This window comes from Equus przewalskii, chromosome 25 (assembly GCF_037783145.1).
Source record: "Equus przewalskii isolate Varuska chromosome 25, EquPr2, whole genome shotgun sequence".
Lineage (NCBI taxonomy): Eukaryota > Metazoa > Chordata > Mammalia > Perissodactyla > Equidae > Equus > Equus przewalskii.
This window is the reverse complement of record NC_091855.1, coordinates 35,076,955-35,095,835: the sequence shown is the minus strand read 5'-3', so window position 1 is coordinate 35,095,835 and position 18,881 is coordinate 35,076,955. Positions and strand designations below refer to the sequence as shown.

Genomic DNA, 18,881 nt, shown 5'->3' with positions numbered 1-18,881 from the left:
TGTAGGTACTGGGGGATCCGATCACATTTTAAAGAGCTGGCTGGGGGCCTTATGCATGTTTCGTCGGCTGGGAGATTCTGGAGAGGGAGAGCTCTGGTAAAAATGAGCTGAAGTGTGCTCACGTGGGTCACACAATCCACGAGGAGCACTGGGTCAGGAGGCCCCCAACTCTTCCACTTAAGTAGCTGCCTGACCTGGGCCACCCTCTCTGAGTCTCAGTCTTCTTATCTGAAAACTGGGATAATAATAAAATTCAGTCTGTTACGTAGGGCCGTTGTGAGCATCAAATGAGTGGCTGGACTAAAATATAAGGTTTTGTCCTCTAGGAAGCATTTCCTAAGAGAGGAGTTGGCACATTTTTTCTAGGGCCAGATAGTAAATATTTTTAGTTCCACTGGCCACATGATCTCTATCCCAACTATTCAACTCAGCTGTTTTAACAAATGCAGCCACAGACACTGTGTAGATGAATGGATGTGGCTGTTTCGATAAAACTTTATTTACAAAATCAGGTGGTGGGCCAGAGTTGGCCTGCAGGCTGTCGTTTGCAGATCTGTGGTCAAGAGGAAAGAGTCATCTTACCATCTTATCATAACTGCCCCTCCAAATTTGTTGACTGGACTCTTACTGAAAGCGGGTGGCTGATGCAACAATCCTGGGGCAGCACAAGGCCTATAACTGTTATCTGCTTTGGGTCTCACCCTTCTTACCAGGATTTCCACTTGAAGCACTTCCTTCCTCCAGAAAGTGTTAATTAAAGACGCCCACTCCCCACAGATTAGGTTCAGTGCCCTTATAACGGGTGTCCCTGGCCCTGTCATTGCAAAATGGAAAAACAAATATTATACGTTAACTCAGAGAGGCCTCCCAACCCAGAATGGAAAACTCCTTCACACTCCCCGGACCCATTACTCATCCTATTCTTCTACGATGGTTAGCTGGCCTAGTTCATCCTAGTAGCATGTTCCAGCATCTGATGATACAGTGTGGATTTCTGTTTCCTTGTCTATGGCCTATCTTCCTCCACGAGAATGCAGGCTTTATGAGGGGAGGGGTTTTATTGTGCTCACTGTGACATCCAACGCCTCAACAGAGTCGGGCCTGTACTAAGTGTTTAATAAACATATCTGCCAAATAAATGAACGGATATCCTCTACTGCACAACTGTCACTCATTTGATGCTCTGTTTTCCCACTTGGATGGTGAACATTCAAAACCAGGGACTAGGGGCTGGCTCCGTGGCCGAGTGGTTAAGTTCGCGCGCTCCGCTGTGGTGGCCCAGGGTTCGGATCCTGGGCGCGGACATGGCACCGCTCGTCAGGCTACATTGAGGCGGCGTCTCACATCCCACAACTAGAGGGACCTGCAACTAAGATATACGACTATGTACGGGGGGTTTGGGGAGATAAAGCAGAAAAAAAAAAAAAGGAGAAGATTGGCAACAGTTGTTAGCTTAGGTACCAATCTTTAAAAAAAAAAAAAAAAAACAGGGACTAGGTTTTCCTGTTGCATCAGGAGATAATTGTCAATAACTGTTTGTTGAACTGTTGAATGAATGATTTGATAAAGGCAGGATGGCAGGAAGGAGGGAGCACCCAGAACAGGACCATTTACATTTACTTTTGCAGTGGAAGCCTCTGGTTAAGGGGTATTCCATACAGAACCTGGCTTCTCTGGTCTCTGCGCTGTGGGGGCAGCAGGGCTGCCCCTGTGAGGCAGCCCCCAGCTAGGTCTGTGGCCCCCAGAGAGTTCCCTGGGAGCAGTTTGAAAACCCCTGGTCTGGTCTGAACTCCCAGCTGCACAACTGAGAGAGCTGGGGCCCGGGAGGAGGGGCGAGGGGTCGGAGGCCCTGCCGTCTGTGGCTGCCGTGACAGGAGGAGGCGACCCCCTCCCACTGACCTCCCTGGCGCTCCCTTGTGTGGTCGGCTGTGCTTTCTGCAGACGCTGCTCGAGTCTCAGTTCTGCTCTGAGCCACACCGCATCCCTGAGGAATCTCTCCAGCTCTCTGCTTCCTCTTTGGAGAGCTCCGCCCGCAAGCCAGCCAGCCACGCAGGCATGGGCTTCGAGCCTAAAGCCAAAAGTCCCAGCCCGGCCGGAGAAGGCGGGAGGCCGCCTGCGACTGAGGCCTGGCTTCTCTGAGCTCACCTCTGACCCAGGACGTCCTGCAGAGGCAGGAGAAGGCGGCGGGTCGGCACGGGACCTGGATCCGAGTCCCAGGTCCGCCACTGACCGGCTCAGGTGTGACCCTGGCGTGCTGCGCGTGGCCTCGCTGAGCCTCAGTTTCCTCGTGTAATGGGGAGAACCACAGCGTCCACACCTCGTGGGGTGGTTGTGAGGTTCAATGACAGGACAGATGGAAAGTGGTTAGCATGGCGCCTGCTGGGTTACTGGCACGTGAGGAATGTCAGACGTGGTTGTTATGAGTGACAGGAGGGTAACAGGTCTTGCAATCCTCAGAACATAACACCTTAAAGGGCCCGAACCCCATTTCTATTGTGGGTGTGAAGCAAGCCTGTGCTTCACTTCTTCAGAGCGACGACGTTAGAGATGACGAGGGTTATCTGTTACAGTAGCAAGCGTTTCTCTAACTGATTACCTATTGACCTACCTATTTATATCTACTTCAAAAAGACGGGAAAGAAATCCACCAAGATACCAAACATTTTTTCAACAATAAACATTAGCGACTTTTGTCATCAGAAATCAGTTTAGACTTTTTTAATGTAGATTTTTTCTTTTTGAGGAAGATTGGCCCTGAGCTAACATCTGCTGCCAATCTTCCTCCTTGTTTTTTTTTTTCCTCCCCAAAGCCCCAGTGCAGAGTTGTATGTTCTAATTGTAGGTCAGTCTAGTTCCTCTCTGTGGGACGCCGTCACAGCGTGGCCTGATGAGCGGTGCCATGTCTGCGCTCAGGATCTAAACCGGCGAACCCCGGGCCCCAAAGCGGAGCGTGCAGGAACTCAGCCATGGGGCCGGCCCCTAACATAGATGTTTAAAACCCACAGCCTCTCCTCCCTCTCCGTCCTCTCCACCTCCAGGCAATGTCACAGGCCTGGCACTCTGTGCCCCTGGGGTTTCCATCCAATTCGCTCCTCCCATCCAACCCGCAGCCTCTGCCTCCGTCTGAACCAACGGGAGAGTCCTAGCTGACGGAGTGGTCTCGGCCAGGGAGGTGGCTGGCGAGGGGCCTGAGGGACTCCAGGACTCTGGGGCCACCCCGTTGGCCACCACATCCAATCACCTGGCTGTTGGGCACCCTGACCCCCAGGGCCAGGAGCCAGGTTCCATTTCCTGAAGCGCAGTATCGGGGTTTTTACACAGACCACCGAAGGAACAGAAAAAGCTGCCTGTTGCCTTCACCGCCCTCTTGGATGTTTCCCACTCTTTATCTATGTTAAAAGAAGCTTCTTCATGTTCTTTTAGAAAGAACCCACATTCGCTCCTCCCTCCCACCCCCTCCCATCTCAAGGATGAGTTCTTGGGCTCGAACCTATTTCTCCCCAGCAGCAGGGCAGCCCTGAATGTCTGGTCTCAGATGTTGAAGAGGTGGGAATAAGCTGTTTGTCAAAGTAACAAGGAGCGATGATTCTAGAAGCTCTGACTGCTCTCACCAAGCCTCACGCAGAACCCAGTCTGCTCCTGGCTGCAGGATGGGGGCCAAGTTGATCTCCAGCCATTTGTCCCCGTGAGCTGCCCCCCACCCCGCCCTGCCTGACAGAGGCCCCTAAACCTGCTGCACAGGAAGAAGCACTTGATGGGGATTCAGGAGCCTTGGGGGCTGTTCCCAGGCTGGCTGCTCGGGACAGCAATAAAAGCGCAGACTCTGGAGTGAGAACATTCTAGGTTTGAAGGCTGGCTCATCGGTATCAAGATCACAAGTAGCAACTACCTTTCTGGATAAGATGGCCAGTTAACTCAGGCCTTTTCCCACTGCTCCAGCAGGTCCTGGCGGCAGCAGGCCCTACGTGTCCTTGTCTCAGTGGGCCACGCGGGTACCACCAGTCACTATCGCCAGCAATGGGTGGAGCTTTCTTCCGGGAGATGAGGGGGCTGGGGCAGGTGGGTGGGAGGAAAGGGTCAGTGGTGGTGGCAGGCAGGACCCAGGCTGGAGTTCTGCCCTCTGTGGGGTCACCAACAGCTCCCAGGGCTTCCAAGCGTGGCCTCTGGTCTGCGGACCACACTTTGAGTAGCAAGCCGCTGGAAGCATCCGGCAGGAGGGAGGTGTGGGCTGAATGCCCGGGGCGGAGGGCCTGGTCCTCAGATGCTGAACGTCAAAGTCAGAAGAGAATTTAGGAGCCAGTCTGGCTGAAAAGGCATAAGCTCCATCTAATCAGGAGGAAGCATCTGGCAAACACAAAATGAGGAACTTCTATTAAAAAGAAAAAAAAAGGTGGGGGGTGGGGAGGCAAACCTGTATTCCCTAAAAATACCAGGGTCATAAAAGACAAAGAAAGGCTGTGGGAATGTTCCAGATTAAACACAACCCCTGCCCCTTGATGGATCCCGAACTGGAGGAGGAAACACTACAAAGGACCTTATTAGGTCAAGCGACCACCTGGAGGACGGATGGCGGGTGAGATAAAAATATTGTCAGAGAAAGCAACTGGGATAAGAGATGAATAAGCCACCGAGGGGAGGTGGATGTGCCCATGGTGATGCACTATTTCTAGTCTTGAAGTTCTTGAAGTCTGCAATTATTTCCAAATGACAGGTTTTAAAAAGCCCCTCAAATTTAGCAGCAGAACTGTTCATTTCAAACAGAATCCCACATGGAACGCTGCGTGTACACCAGGGACCAGCAGGTTGTCCGGTGGAGCCAGCATGGGGCCCAGCCTGCCCCGTGTCCCTCTAGGGGCCTGGCAGTGCCTCCTGGAGCCCAGCCTGGAGACCACGGAGGGGTTCAGCTTCTGTGTTTGGGGACCGCAGTGCAGAGGTAGCCATGTCTGCCTCCGGACATCTCCTGGACACCCGCACACGTATTGGGTCGCATCTGATCCTTGCGACAGCCCTGAGAGAGGCATTCCCAGCCCCGTTTCATCAGTGGGAAGATCGGGGCCCTGGAAGATCAGTAACTTCTCAGGGTCCGCTCCACCCTAGTGTTTTCTGTGTGCTCGCCCACCCCCTGCACCGAAGCTGGGTTCAAACCAGGTCCACGAATTAACCCCAAAGCCCGTGCTCTTCCCAGCCAAGCCTGCTTCCTCCCAGGTGAACAAGCCAAGGCTCCGAGTCGGGCAGCCGCGGTCTGCTAAGGGCAGAGGTGAGACTGGGAGCCACTGAACTCAGAGTCCAGTGCTCACCCAGCAACGGGGAGAACACGCTGTCCGTTCCCTGATGAGAAACCCGCCTGTTCCTGGCAGGGACTCTTCACTGGGAACCCTGACTGCGGGCTGGATTTCTGGGCTCAGAGTCTCTGCCGGGCGCTGGCTTCGGAATCAGCGGAGATTCCAGCCTCCCATCTGCTGGCAACAGGGAAACCATGAGCACCGCTCCCGCTCCGTTCTTTCCCAGGCTGCCCCCGGCACGCCCTCTCTAGCAACTGCCTCTCTTTCCTTTCCTTCTCCCTCACAATGAGCCATTGCCTCCCCTGTTTCCTGCTGTCTGCTAAGTTCTTAGTAAGCAAATTCATCGTCAGCAAAAATCACTGTTTGAAGTCACTGCCTGGAGAGGGGGCGTTTAAAAGAATTCCAGGAGCCCAAGGCTCTGAGTCAACCAGGACTCGCGGAGGATGGCACAGCCCTCTGAGGCCCAAGGCCGTCTTGTGACAACGACTCCGGGTCCGCCCTCACCCTGAGCACCGGCACGACCCAGGGAGACACGAGTCCCCACATCAGAGGTTCAGACGGGGTCAGACGGGGAGGTAACTGTCCTGACAGAGCCCTGGCCTCTGGGATAGACGCAAATTGCAGCCTCAGCTGAATCTCACAACAGCCCTGCAAGGGGGTCTGGTTGTGCCCATTTAACACAGGGGGAAACTGAGGCTCAGACACCTAAGTGGCCTGAAGACAGCCACACAGCTGGGAAGGAAAGCCAGACCTGCCTCTTCCATGTTCCTCCAACGGCACAGGCCGGCCTGCCTGGCCTCCCTGAGGCTGCTCCCAGCCTGGTCCTGACGGGCTCTGCCTCCCTTCCGGCAGCTTTCCCCCCCACACCAGGCAGGACCCCCCGCCCGCCTCAATCCCCGGCTGCTGCAGCTCTGAGGCTGCCTCGCTCTGAGAAGGTTCCTGGCTTGTCCCCGGCAGCCCTTTGCCACGCCACGACCGGATCTCCAGCTTCACGTCGCTGCTGCGAGGCAAGCCGGCCACTCTCCCGGGATCCACACCGCGGGCTGACCGTGTCCAACTCTGAGGGCTCCACGTCCTGCGGGCTGTGCGCCGACCCGCCGTGCTCCCCTGGGGACCCTGAGGAGGTTCCCATTGGTGGAGCCACGTGCTGGCCGTTCTGGGGCCCGGACGGCACAGGTCACCCAGCCTCTGACTCTCACACTCACCCCACGAAACCCTCCACTTAACGTCTCATCTCCACGACAGCACCCTCTCTTCCAATAACCTTCCCAACGTGACGATAACGTGTCCCGTGTGGTTCTGACTCGGCGTGGGGATCTGCTCACCGGGATCAATATTCATCCTAACCAAGGGCTGTAGGACACAAGTCACTTTAATCCAAAAGAGGGAGCCCGACCTGGAGTTGTGGCCTGTTCCAGGCCTGTGAGGGGACAGCGACCTTGCACCGTCCCCCAGTCACACACTGACCACTGCTTTCTGTTGGCCCATGGCCATACTGGCCCACACTTCCACAAAGAGACGCAGAGAATTCCTCCCCTAAAGCAGCCACCATTGGCTGAGACTGCGAGGTGCTGTGCATTGAGGGGGACATGTTTTTCTCTAATATTCACAACAAGGGACCGAGTGTGGCTTCTGTACCATGAGAGGTCTTGCTTTTCCCTCTTTGTAAAGCAGCTTCTTCAAGTGAAGAAGCTGGGCCTCAAGGGGTTAAGTAAATCCTTCAAGGTCACACAGGTACTAAGCGACAGACAAGGAGTTTCAACCCAGGTCTATGTGGCTACTGAGGTAACAATCCTTCCAGTCTCCATTACCATGACCGTCATGTACAGTTACAGAGGTTGCTCACTGCACAAGAGTGGCCAGCTGAAGGAGCGGCAGATGAAACGCAGCCAGCGTTCTGTTCACTAAGGTCTGTGCCATGGTGCAGGATGGCTGCTCTTGTCTGCTTGGAGGAATGCTGTGGTAAATGGATTATAAATGGTCCGCATGATGCCCTTCCCTATGTCTGTGCTCATTGCAACGTGACTTTGAGGCTCTTCCGATCAAGAAGGGAAGTCTAGCTCCCCATCCCTCAAATCTGGCCTGGTCTTGTGACTAAACAAGCCAGTGATGTATGTCACAGTGGCTTTGTGCCAGTTCGAGCCCAGGCCCTGAGTGGCCCTGCAGGCTGCACATGCCCTCTCGGGCCCCAATGATGCCACAGGCAGGAGCGTGGGGTCACCTGCCGGAGAATGAGACACATATGGCCCAGTCACCCCCATTGCAGACCAGTGAGCTGCCAGTCAACCGCCCAGCACGTGGCAAGGCCATCCCAGACCAGCCAGCCTGCACATGCCCCCTCTGACCACAGGCTCCGAGCCGGTTCGGCCACGTGCAGGCCTGGCTGGGCAGCCCAGCGTGACTGCCGGGGAGCAATTGTGACCACCCGTGGAGTTAGGCAGCTGTGAGGGGCTGAGCGCATCCCTCTGTGGTCACAGGTTGACACCCTCACCCTCAGTGCCTCGGAAGGTGACTGCATTTGGAAATGGGGTCATCGCAGATGTAACTAGATAAGATGAGGTCAGACTGGAGCGGGGTGGCCCCTAATCTGATATGACTGGTGTCCTTATAAACAGGGGACACCTGGACCCAGACACACCACCAGAAGCTGGGAGAGGGGCCTGCAAGCCGTTCTTTGGCGAGCGTCCGAGGGAGCATGGCCCTGCTGGCCCTGTGGTCTCCAGCTTCTGGTCCCCAGAACCGTGAGACACATTCCGGTTAAGCTGCCCAGTCTGTGTACTTTGTCACAGCACCCTAGGACACAGTGCTTTTTCCTGATTCGCACAAAGGCGCAGTCTGGGGGGGCTTCCTCGCCCGAACACGGCCAATCGCAGCCCCCATGCTGGTCCCCAGGGACCCCTGAGAGGTGCCGGGAACCCCACTCCCACCTCGCCTGGTCCTGCCCCACAGGCCTCTGAATCAGTGCTTCCAAGAGCTCTGGCGTCCTGGGTAGGAGGGGTCACAGACCCCATGGCCCCGCCCCGCCCCGCCCCGCAGCTCCCTACCTGGGTTGCCAGTGGCCATGGAGTCGTAGATGAGCTTACAGGTCTTCAGCAGGATGGAGATCTTCTTCTCGGGCGAGTAGGCCTTGTGCATGCTGGCGAACTTCTGCAGGATCTTCTCCATGGTGGGCACCTCGGGCACGCTGGTGGTCACGCCCAGGTCGGTGGTGGTGGTGGCCAGGATCACCAGCTGGTTCTCCTTGAGCTGCTGCAGCGAGCCGTCCTTGCTGTGGATCTCGTGCAGGCACGAGTTGATGGCCTCCTTCAGGGGCTTCAAGACACACTTGCACAGGGCCGACTCCACAATCGCTTCTGCAGGTGGGCAAGGGCGGGGGCGAGGGGTGAGGAAACGAGCGGCAAGGAGGCTGCCCCCAGGCCTTGCTGCCCAACAGTGTGGCCATCCCCGTCCCCTGGTCCCCAGGAGGACACACTCACAGCCCCGGCAGTTACAGTCCGTAGTTACGACACATGAGACACTGTAGCATATTCACAGTGCAAAGATCCTGCAAAGAAGACACAGGCGCAGAAGCCCTCCAGGACTGAAACATTGTATCCCACTGCTTTTCACAGGGCCTGGCACAGAAGAAACTCTCAGAGGGCCACCTGACAGTATGCAACTTCAAAGGGCACTATTCACATTGGAGTTGTGCAGTGTACAACCTGAGCACCTGTACACGGAGGGCCTGGGTACCCAGTGAATGTTTGATGGAATTATTCTTGATGTCTCTCTTTCAATTCCTAAATCCACTTGACCCTATTCTCAAGAATACAGTAAATCAGAACCTGACTTCTCACCCTTCCAGGCTACCACCTTGCCCTAGGCTGCCATCATCTCTTGCCTGAGGTATGTTAGTTGCTGCTTGCCTTGGCCCCGTATAGTCCATTCTCGGCACAGCCAGTGTAATCCTCTTGTGGCGTGTCTGATCGTGACATTCCTCAGCTCAGAACCTTCCTGTGGCTCCCATCTCATGCACAGTAGAAGCCAGAGACTTCCCTGTGGCCACAAGGCCCTCCATGACCTGGTCCTACAGCCTCTCACTCATCATCTCGCTTGCTTCCTCATACTCATGCTGCTCCAGCCAGCTGGCCTCCTTGATGCTCCGCCAACCCGCCAGGCCTGCTCCTGCCGCAGGGCCTTTGCACCTGTTACTCCCTTTGCCTGGAGAAGTCACTCTACAGCTGTGCACACAGCTGATTCCTTCACTGTCCACATGTCATCTTATCCAAGAGGCATCTTGATCATCTAGCAGAAAGGGAGTCGGTCAGCTCTGATCTCGCAGCAACTCTGCAGCATACCCACCATTACCCGCCTTCTACAGACGGACCAACTGAGGCTCTGACGGCGTGGATCACACAGCCAGCTGTGGGCTGAACAAGGATTTGGACCCATGTCTACCTGACACCACAGCCATGCTTAGAGAGACAGCAGGGAATTATTCTCGGGAAGTCTTTTTGGCATGACCCCATCCCCAGGAGGAGGGTCTCGGCTACCGGCCCAGCTTGGGGAGCTCCCAAATCCTGCCCCCGTGGGGGGACACTGAGCTGCCAGTCCCCGGGGGTGGGGAGGGGCTCAGGCCCCGTGGCTGAGTCTCGGCTGAGGCCCCAGTAACCTTTCCCTGTGGCCACGCAGGCCTGGCACTGGCCCGCGGCTGGGTTTGGGGCCGGGCCTGGCGGTCCCGGATCCTCATCCTGCCACCTCCTTCTTCCCCGCTGCTTCTCCAGCCTCTTCGCCAGGGGACCACGTGACGGCCTTGCTCCCCTCGCCCCACTCCTGCCCACCCTCCCAGGCCGGCCCCCCGACCCCACTGCCCTCAGAGTCCCTGCAGTGGAGGCGCGGTGACCTGGAGGCAGGGACCGTGTGGTCAGCTCCCGCACTGCCCCCGCTCCGGGGCGACCCTGGCCCAGCCCTTTCCCCTCCCGGGGCCTGTTTCCTCCCGTGCAGCCCCTGCCCTCCAGGGTCGCGGCCCCTCCGAGAGCCACTAGACCCGCTGCAGAGACTCACTGGCCCTCAGTAGCCACACGTGTCTGCACCTCTTTGGGCCTCTCACTGCTCCCGGGACTTGTCTCCCCGACAAAACCGGGGGCATCCTGAGAGCGGGTCCTGCCCAGCCTCCTACGGGCTTGAGCATCGCCCACCGGGAGAACCAGGCGCACGGCCGAGCTGCCCAGCGGTTAGCTCGTGGAGAAGGTGGATCGCCTGCCCTTAGCCCTCCCTCCCGCGCGCTCCTGGCCCTGCCCGGGACTGACCCAGCTCCTCCTCCGAGTGCAGGACGGGGTCCACCAGGGCCTTGAGCTCGGTGCTCTGCAGCAGGTAGCTCTTGAGCTGGGTCATCATGGTGCGGATCTCCTGCAGCATCTCGGTGCTGGAGGTCTGGCGCGCCATCATCTCCAGGCTGTACACGTGGTAGTCCTGCACCAGGTTGCCGAAGTACGAGGCCTTGTCCTGGGCCAGCTCCACCACCCTCTTGTAGAGCTTGCGGTTGGTGGAGAGGAAGGCGTGGAAGACGTTGCTGAAGCTCGCGAAGCTCAGGCGGTGGCGGGCCTTGCCCAGGATCATCGACGACTTCTTCTTCAGGCTGGGGCTGCTGAACTGCTCCAGCTCCTCCTCTGTGCTGCTGGTCGAGTAGGAGTCCTGGTCAGTGGCCGAGGCCGACATTCCCAAACTGTCCGAGAGGGAGGCCAGGGAGCCCTTGAACTCGGGCGTGCTCTGGGGTCGGGCGGGGGCCCGGCTGTGTGGCCTCTGAGCCCCGGCTTGCGAGGCAGGGCCATGGCCCTCCCTGGGGGGCCCCGACGTGGCTTTCTCAGGCGCCGTCTCCTCCGTGGGGAGCTCGGCTCTCTCCGAGGGACTGGAGAGGGCTGAGGCCAGCTGCCGGGACACCCGTTTCTTCCTGGGGGGCGGGACGGGGGGCTGCCGGATCTTTCTCGGCAGCTCTGGCAGGCTGCCCGGCTCGCTGGCCGCTGCTTCCTGGCCTTGCCCTGTGGTCCTCGGAGGCCTGTCCTCAGGACTGTCTGAGGTCCCTTGGGGGGGCAGGCTGAGCTGGGACGTCCTGGAAAGACCTAGCTGGTCGCCCTCTGCCGCCATCCCCCTGGCCGCCATCCCCACGTCCTGGTCCTGCAGGGAGGCCTTCTCAGGGATGCGGCGTCTCGGGGGAGCAGCTGGGAGGCTCTTCTTCACCGGCAGTGGAGGGCTGGGGGCCTGCTGCAAGGGGCCGGGGGCTGTCCCTGGCTTCATCTCTTCCTCCCTGAGGGAGCCGAGGCCCGTGGAGGGGCGTGGGAGCCTCTCGCAGGCTGTCATGGGTGGCTGGCTGGGATGGTCTGGGGGGCCTGGGGCCTGGGGTGTGAGGTGAGGGGCGGATGCTGGGGGTGAGGGAGGAAGGGCCTCTGAAGGTGGGGGAGCAGCCGCCACTGGGAGAGAACTGGGTAAAGGACAGGCCTGAGCAGGAGCTGGGGGCGCAGGAGGCCGGGCCGGGCCAGGGGGAGGGAGAGGGGGCGTCGGGGGAGGGGGCGCCGGGCGGCGAGGGGCCCACCTGGCGGTGGGTGAGGTAGCATCAGAGGTGGGAGGCGAGGGGTGCGAGGGACAGCTTCCAGGGGGCGGCTGGTCAGCGGGCGGGGCACTGCCGCAGTCTTCGATGAAGATGGGGCTCACGAACCACAGGCGGTCGTTTCCTGCGGACAGCTTGATCTCGCACGCACAGTTTTCGCGATGGGAGGCCGACCGGAGGCTGGAGGCGGGGGGCGCTCCGGGCGCCGGGTCTCTTGAGGGCTTCCCTGGGCTCCCCCCTCCTCGTGGGGGGTTCAGCGAGGAGCCCCAGAAGCCTGTGGAGAAAGAGGGGCAGAGGCAGTCAGCCCCGGGCTCGGGGTGGGGGGCGCTGGTGGCAGAGCTGGATGGGGGGCCTGGCCGGTGCTCACTCTGCTGGGCCCAGGAGGGTTGTTTTTCCCTCTCAGACTGTTTTAAACCCAGCCCACCACTTCCTGCCTCGAGAGGGGAAGCCCCAGGCCAACCTCCGTGGCAGTGCTGGGGTGGGGCGGGGACGGCGGGCCTGGCACCCTCGGCTTCAGTTCTGTCCCCTGGCATGTGAGAGCCCACATGGAGCACCCATGACGCCAAGTGCAGGCACGTGTGGCAATGGAGGGACCGAAGGCCCCGAGTGCCCGCAGCTGACCAGCTGGGTGCTCTGGGCTAGGCCATCCGACCTCTCTAGGCCTCAGTCTAGTCATCTCTAGAATGGGGTCCCGACAGGAAAAATGCTTCAGGCCTGTCTCGGCCACCACAGTGGCTGGATGCAGGAAGGAAGTACCTATGGATTGTGGCCCGTGAGCTCAGACCTGACCCTCCGGGTGGGGAACCCCTGGCCACTGCAAAATGATTCTGCCTCTGGTCAAGCTCCATGTTGAAACAGGAAGCTGCCCCAGGCCCAGCGGGTGTGTGCTGGGGGGTGGCTCAGAAACGGGGACTCCTGCACTGCCGAGCTAAGTCTCAGCACAGGTCTTTCTACCAACCCAGGCCTTGCGGACTCAGCCCGTGGCCGCCGCGCCCCCAGCAGGCCCATCCCCATCCAGGCACCGCAGGTCACGCCAGGCTTGTTCTGGGTAAGGGGCATGGACATCCAAACTAAAGGACACGGGGGGCTGAGCAGCTCAGGAGTTCTGGACCTCTGGGTACCTAGCCCTACGGGGAAGCTGACCGAAGCTCAGGACCCTCCGCAAAGGGCACCACATTTTGAGAACAATGTCAGTCGGCTGGCAGGCCACGCTGAGCTCGCTCCAGCAGCTCGTCCAGGAGAGGAACATGGAGCCCATGGCGACTTCACCCTGTTAATTTGGGGCTCAATAGCGCAGGATCCCTTGTTGTGGGGGGGCCAGGCCTCCAGCCTCTCACCAGGAGCTCCTCACTTCTGAGAGGGACCCATCCGGAAGAAAACCACCAAAAATCACATCGCAGACAGAAACAGGAGCAGGCCGCACTGAGTCCTGCTGTGGGCTGCTCACTCTACGTGGGTCAGCTCACTGACCCCTGACCCCCTCTGGTGTATGTCCTAACACTGTCCCTGTGTCACAGATGAAGAAGAGCTGGGGAGGTTAGAGAACTTGCCCAAGGTCACAGGCTGGCAGTGAAGGAGCTGGACTGGCACCAGCTCAGGCTGGATCTCCAGCCTGCATGCTCAGCGGCCGTGTTGTGCCTTCCTTCGTAGGAAATTGTGACACTTCCCATCTCGGTTGCTCTCCTGGCGTAGGTGGGGGGCAGGGCGGTGTGCAGCCCAGAACTGGGGATGTGCTAAGACAACAGACTCTTGACACTGCAAGAAAGGGGCTGGCACAAGATGGCCGAGGGCCACGTGTGCACCGCCTGCCCCGAGGGATGGGCATGCTGGGCATGTGGGTGTTCGACACCTTGCTGGCCAGGGGGTCGCAAACCCAATCAAGGAGAGCAGGGTGTAACCCCAGGACGATGGGGCTGCTGAGAAACGAGTGAAAGCGAGCCGTGTGCATGCCCTCTGCGGTGGGGCCATGACTGGGGAGGAAAGCCAGGTCGTGGTTCGGCCCTGTCCTCAGCAGAGACCCGGGTCTGCAGCCTGAGTGCTGTGGCCAGTTGTCCCCACAACAATGAGGATGACAAATTGCCCGGTGACTCTGCAATGTGTAGCTCTGTGCACAGCACAGCCACTAGCTGAGGACACAGCGGGCCAGGCGGGAGGGGGCGTCTCCAGGCTCCCATGACCCGGCAAGCTGTTCTTCGTGGCTGTCTGGGCCCTGGGCTTTCTTGGGCAGCCACTGACCCCTCCGTGACTGGTCCACTCTCTCTCTTTGCATCCGGCGCACAGATTTCTGGCCCCGGGAGCGAGCATTTGAAGCACGTGCCCCCTCTACAAAGGCCCAATAAACTTGTCTCCTTGGCAGTTTTCCTAGCAAGGAGCAGCAGGCAGCCAGTCTGACTCAAAGGGGAACTGGGCAGCAGCCTCACGTGTGAGCTGAGGGTCCCAGCTCACCTCCTAGTTCCCATAAGCCCCTCCCTTTGGGTGAAGGTGGAGGTCATGGGGCAGACGATATACAGAACTGCCCGCCCATGCCTGGACATGCCTCCCCTTATTGCTCTCCTAGATCATGGCCACAGCCTGTCTCCATCCCACCTCCCCGCAAGTCCATTCTCCTCTTTGTGGCACTGTGCCGGGCCTGTCCTAGGCCTTGGCTGCTATTTGCTCAGAATCACTTCCAACTGTGGCATGTGGCCTTGCACATCTTTCCAGAGTCACCTACTGAGTCTTCAGCTCACTCTCTCTGCCTCTCACTTCTTTCTGAACACGCCATGGGCTGCCCCACCTTCAGGTGTTGGCTAATGCTGTTCCCTCTGCTTAGAATGCCTGTCCCACCCTTTCCACCAGGCAAACTCTCATTCATCCTTCAAGACTCAGGTCAAAGGTGGCTTGTTTGGAGGAGCTGTCCTGACACATCCAGGCCTCACTTACTCTCCTCTTGCTCCTCCGGCTCTGGGGCACGCTCTGACCGGAGTGGCCGTCCCTGGACCGCACTTCTCTGGTTTTGTCTTGCCCCGCTCCCCCCCTTCCCCCCCACTGGCTCTGGGCTTCCAGAGGAGGAGCTCATCCGAGCGGGCCAGAGTGGAGAGGCAGGGGTTCGGTGGGGTGGGACACAGCAAAGCTCAGTTTGACGGCAACTTGGGGATGACCTGAATCACGAGAGGATGTCTAAAGACAAGAGAATGAGGAGGAGGCAAAAAGGAGGGCCGAGGAACTCCACGAGCAGATGGACCACGAGCTGGACAGCCTGCCTCAGGAGCAGGGTGGGTCCATCACATGCAGAAAGAGAGAACACATTTTCCATCGCTCGGATCTGGATTCTGGCGGGAGTGGAGCAGACCTGGGGTTCAGAGAAACGGGCCCCGGGCCTGGGTGACCAGGAACTGCTCCCCTGCCCACAAGACGGGTCTGGACGTTGCACCCAGGCAGGGCAGAGGCCTCCAAGCCAATGCCACTCTGAAGGGTAGGGGAAGCTGGGACCTGAGGGGCTGCAGCCTGGGGCCTGGGGACCTGTTAGGGAGCCACGGTGGCAGGGTAGGACTTTATGTTCAAGAAGAAGGAAGTAGGTAACTTTCCCTGCAGCCCACGAATGTCGAGGCCAGAGGAGAAGCGGAACGCTGTCACGCAATCCTAGTGGTTGGCACAGCTGTGGGCACCTGTGCCCAGTGGCACCAGGCCAAGCCTTAGCTCAGCGGCCGGAGCTCCCCCAAGGGCCTGTGCCTTCAGGGCTCTGTGCTGCCCTCAGACTGAGGCAGATGTTTTGCTGGCCCTGCAGCCTCCTGCGCCCCGGCTGGGGACGCCTCTTGCCAGGTGCCCACTCTGACAATCCTCAGAGGGCCTGGGCCTAGCCAGGGGCTGGGCTGTCAGCGCTGAGGGCAAAAGTGACAAAGGTTTCACACCTGGACTGCCCCTAGCTAGTGGCAGGACAGAGAGGGAAGAGTAAACGCAGCAAAGTATTCCAGATGCCACGGAAACAGCTCGAGAGTCCAATAAACTCAGTGAATAAATATTTTTGGGGCACCCCAAAGATGGGTTGTGGCACAGTCATTCCACCTCGAGTTTTCCATGAAATTTTAATAACTAGGAAAATTCTCATTATGTAACGTAGAGGAAAAGCCAAATTACACGCAAACTTGGAAGTGCTGTAGAACATATGCCTTTTCTGAACATAGTTTAAAAATATTAAACATCCATACGCTGCAAACACGTCTGAGAAGCTGTGCAAACCTCACCCTCATTTGCCATCGCTGTCTCTCGATTCTTCTGCACCCAGAATCTACTGCGTATCGTTAGTGCTGAATTGCTCCCTACATCAGCTTTGTGGGCCCAGGACTGGACCTATATATTGCCTGCCCTTTCGAACGCTGGCTGGAACACCAGGGCCAGACGTGGACTTTCTTACGTCAGCTCCCCAGCAAACGTTCTGGGCTGTCACATTGTGCTGAGCCTGCAAATCTAGAGCTCCGTTTCAGTGACATCGTCCCTCTCTGCACGCACGGCTTGTGCAATGATTTGGATATTTATTACATTCCACTCATTTCGTCAAAAGTGAGTAGAATGCCAGAAAAATAGAAGTGCTGGCACCAGCGATAGGAAACACATATGCCTCATAAACTCATTCCAGTAGCAAGATTATCAGGTGGAAGTGGGCTGAGTCAGAGCCTGGTGGGGGCAGACCGGGAGCAGGAACCAGGAGGGGGAGGGGAGGGGCCGGCAGTGCTGGAATGGCTGCTGCTGCCCTCATAGCCCGCTGACCTTCCGCTGCATTTCTCGGAGATTCCCCACCGCCCCTTCCCTAAGTCCCCTTTCATCTATGCTGGCTTGAGGGGGTTTCAGTTCTTGGCCACAAGAGTCCCTTGCCTAGAACAATGCGTGACCTGCTGGGCAAAATGCCTGTGCATCAGGCCCCTGGCATACGCTGGCCTTTGCATATTTATCACGACTGTGAAGGTGGGAGGCCCAAGCTGCACGTTCAGAGCCAAGGCCTCCGGCCTCCCGCAGGAGGCATCCTTTCAGCTCTGGGTCTCCATGCATTCTGAGGATGGATTGACAAGTTACCCTTTCCTTGGCTCCAGAGAAAAGCTATTCTGGTGAGCCCCGCTTTACACCCTCCAGCCCTTGGGGACACTGGGTCTGACCAGATCCCTCTGGTTCCTAAGCTGCGATGTACTCAGGTTTCATTTAAATCGCCTTCTCGAGGAAGTGAGTGCTGACACAGTCTGAACTGCCGCTGGTTCCCAAGAGGAGCAGCTTGTCGCAGATACGCGTGCCCTAGGGCTAAGGGGCAGCCAGCCTCCTCCAGGTGCAAAGAACCTGCCTCCTCTCAGAGGAAGCCTCCCAGACCGCCCCACACATCTTCTGCCCTACTGACTCGGCCTCAAACGGCCACGGACTGCTTGTTGCAAGGCGATGCGGTGTAGCCGAGGGCCGGTGGAGAGGCTGCGCCGAGTCAGAGAGCCCTCAGGGCACATCCCGGCTTTGTTCTCTCCCGCCCGGGTGCCTGGGACAAGTTTCTCAGCTGTGCCAAGACTTTATTTCCCATCTTTAAAATGGGGACACAAGGACTACACAAGATGGTGCCTATCGAGTGCACTCAGTGAGTGTCACCCACGCTGCTTTAGACCTCGGGGGGATGTCACTGGACTATGCAAGTCACACCACTGTCATCTGTCCTACGTCTGAGCTCCCGGGAGGGTAAGAGCTCAACAGTTAAAATATCTGGGGCTGAAGTTCAGTGTTATCTCCAATATCAATTGAAAACACCCGGAAGTGTATTAACTGGGGAAATCAGACCTGGGAGAGTCTGGAGAAGGAGTTAGGGGTGGGTGCTGGAGCTGAACGGCCTGGGTTCAGATTCCAGCTCCGCCACGGACCATGTGACACCAGACGTGTTACCTGCCTCTTGTGCCTCAGTTTCCCCTGCTGTAACAAGCGGATTATAATAACAGAACCTCCTTTGCAGGGCTGTTGGCAGATGAGATGAGTCAGGACAGGTAAAGAGGTCAGAATGGGTCAGTGCTCATTCTGTGTGGACACCCCAGGGCCCTGACTTCTCCTACTCCCTGGCCTGTGACCATGAGCCGCCTTGTGGCATCTCGCATTGCTGTCCAGTGGCCCTCTGGGCAGGGGGACAGCAGCCTAGCCCGGGAGCCAGGGGCTGTCTTCTCTGATCCCAGCTCTGACTTCCCCTACGACCCAGTCCTGCCCTCTCCGTCCTTGCTTCTTCCGTTGACCGGCACCGGGGAATGGGCGCCACTGTGTGCTGGGCGTTGTGCTCAGGCGCGTGCAGTGCAGGGTCCCGCATGGGGTTTAGTCTTGATAAAGACTTACTGATTAACTGCTCTGGTCATAAATGGGAGCTGGTGGCCCCAGGTTATGAGGCTCTGGGCCTCTCCTCCGGATCTGGGGCTCGCAGAAGCTCCTGCAGCAGCTGCCAGAAACATGTTCCCTGCTCCCCCTGTAAGAAACCCTCTGCTCCCGACACGGCAGACGGAGCCGCACGGCCTGGCTTCCCAGCGGCTCCAGACTTGTGAGCCTGGGCTTCCCAGGGGCCAGCACGAGGCCCTGGTCAGAGGTCAGCGCCCACTGACCTCATCTTTGAGAGTGCTCAGCAAGGCCAACGCGGAAGAGCCAATGGACGTGGGCTCGGCTCACTATCGTGTGCAAGGGCAGGCACCAGAAACGCCCTTGTCTTTTCCTGTCTTTCTTCTTTCTTTTCCTCTCCCCTCTTCATCCCTCAAAAGGTCAGAGGGACAAGGGCAGGCTGGCTGTGCTCAGGGTCAGGTGGTTGGGCAGAGGGCAGGTCAAGGGGGCAGGGGCCACACCCCAGCCCCTGACCACGCTCACGCTGCTTTTCCTTCCGACAAAGGTGGAGCTGGGGGCCAGGGCTGTGGGGGCAGCTGGTCCCCAACTCTGGCCACTGCTGAGAAGGGCCTTGACGTTGGGCTCAGCCTCTCCCAGAGCCAGGCACTAACAACAGGTCAGCCTGTGCTGGCCTTGGTGGCCCAGCTCCCTCAGCCCCAACA

At 58.3% G+C, this 18,881-nt stretch overlaps 1 protein-coding gene across 3 annotated transcripts in view; it reads right to left on the bottom strand.

The window, feature by feature from the left end:
- The window catches only part of RIN3 (Ras and Rab interactor 3), a 123,505-nt gene that overhangs the window by 18,908 nt on the left and 85,716 nt on the right, over window positions 1-18,881 (bottom strand). For 2 of the 3 annotated variants that reach the window (XM_070593099.1, XM_070593100.1), the window contains exons 6-7: window positions 10,571-12,139; window positions 8,327-8,635 (exon numbers count right to left, since the gene is read on the bottom strand). In XM_070593099.1, coding sequence (XP_070449200.1) covers window positions 8,327-8,635; window positions 10,571-12,139 — 1,878 coding nt within the window. Of the gene's footprint in view, window positions 1-2,688; window positions 4,345-8,326; window positions 8,636-10,570; window positions 12,140-18,881 lie in introns of those variants that run through there. The other variant, XM_070593101.1, reaches the window with a different exon arrangement.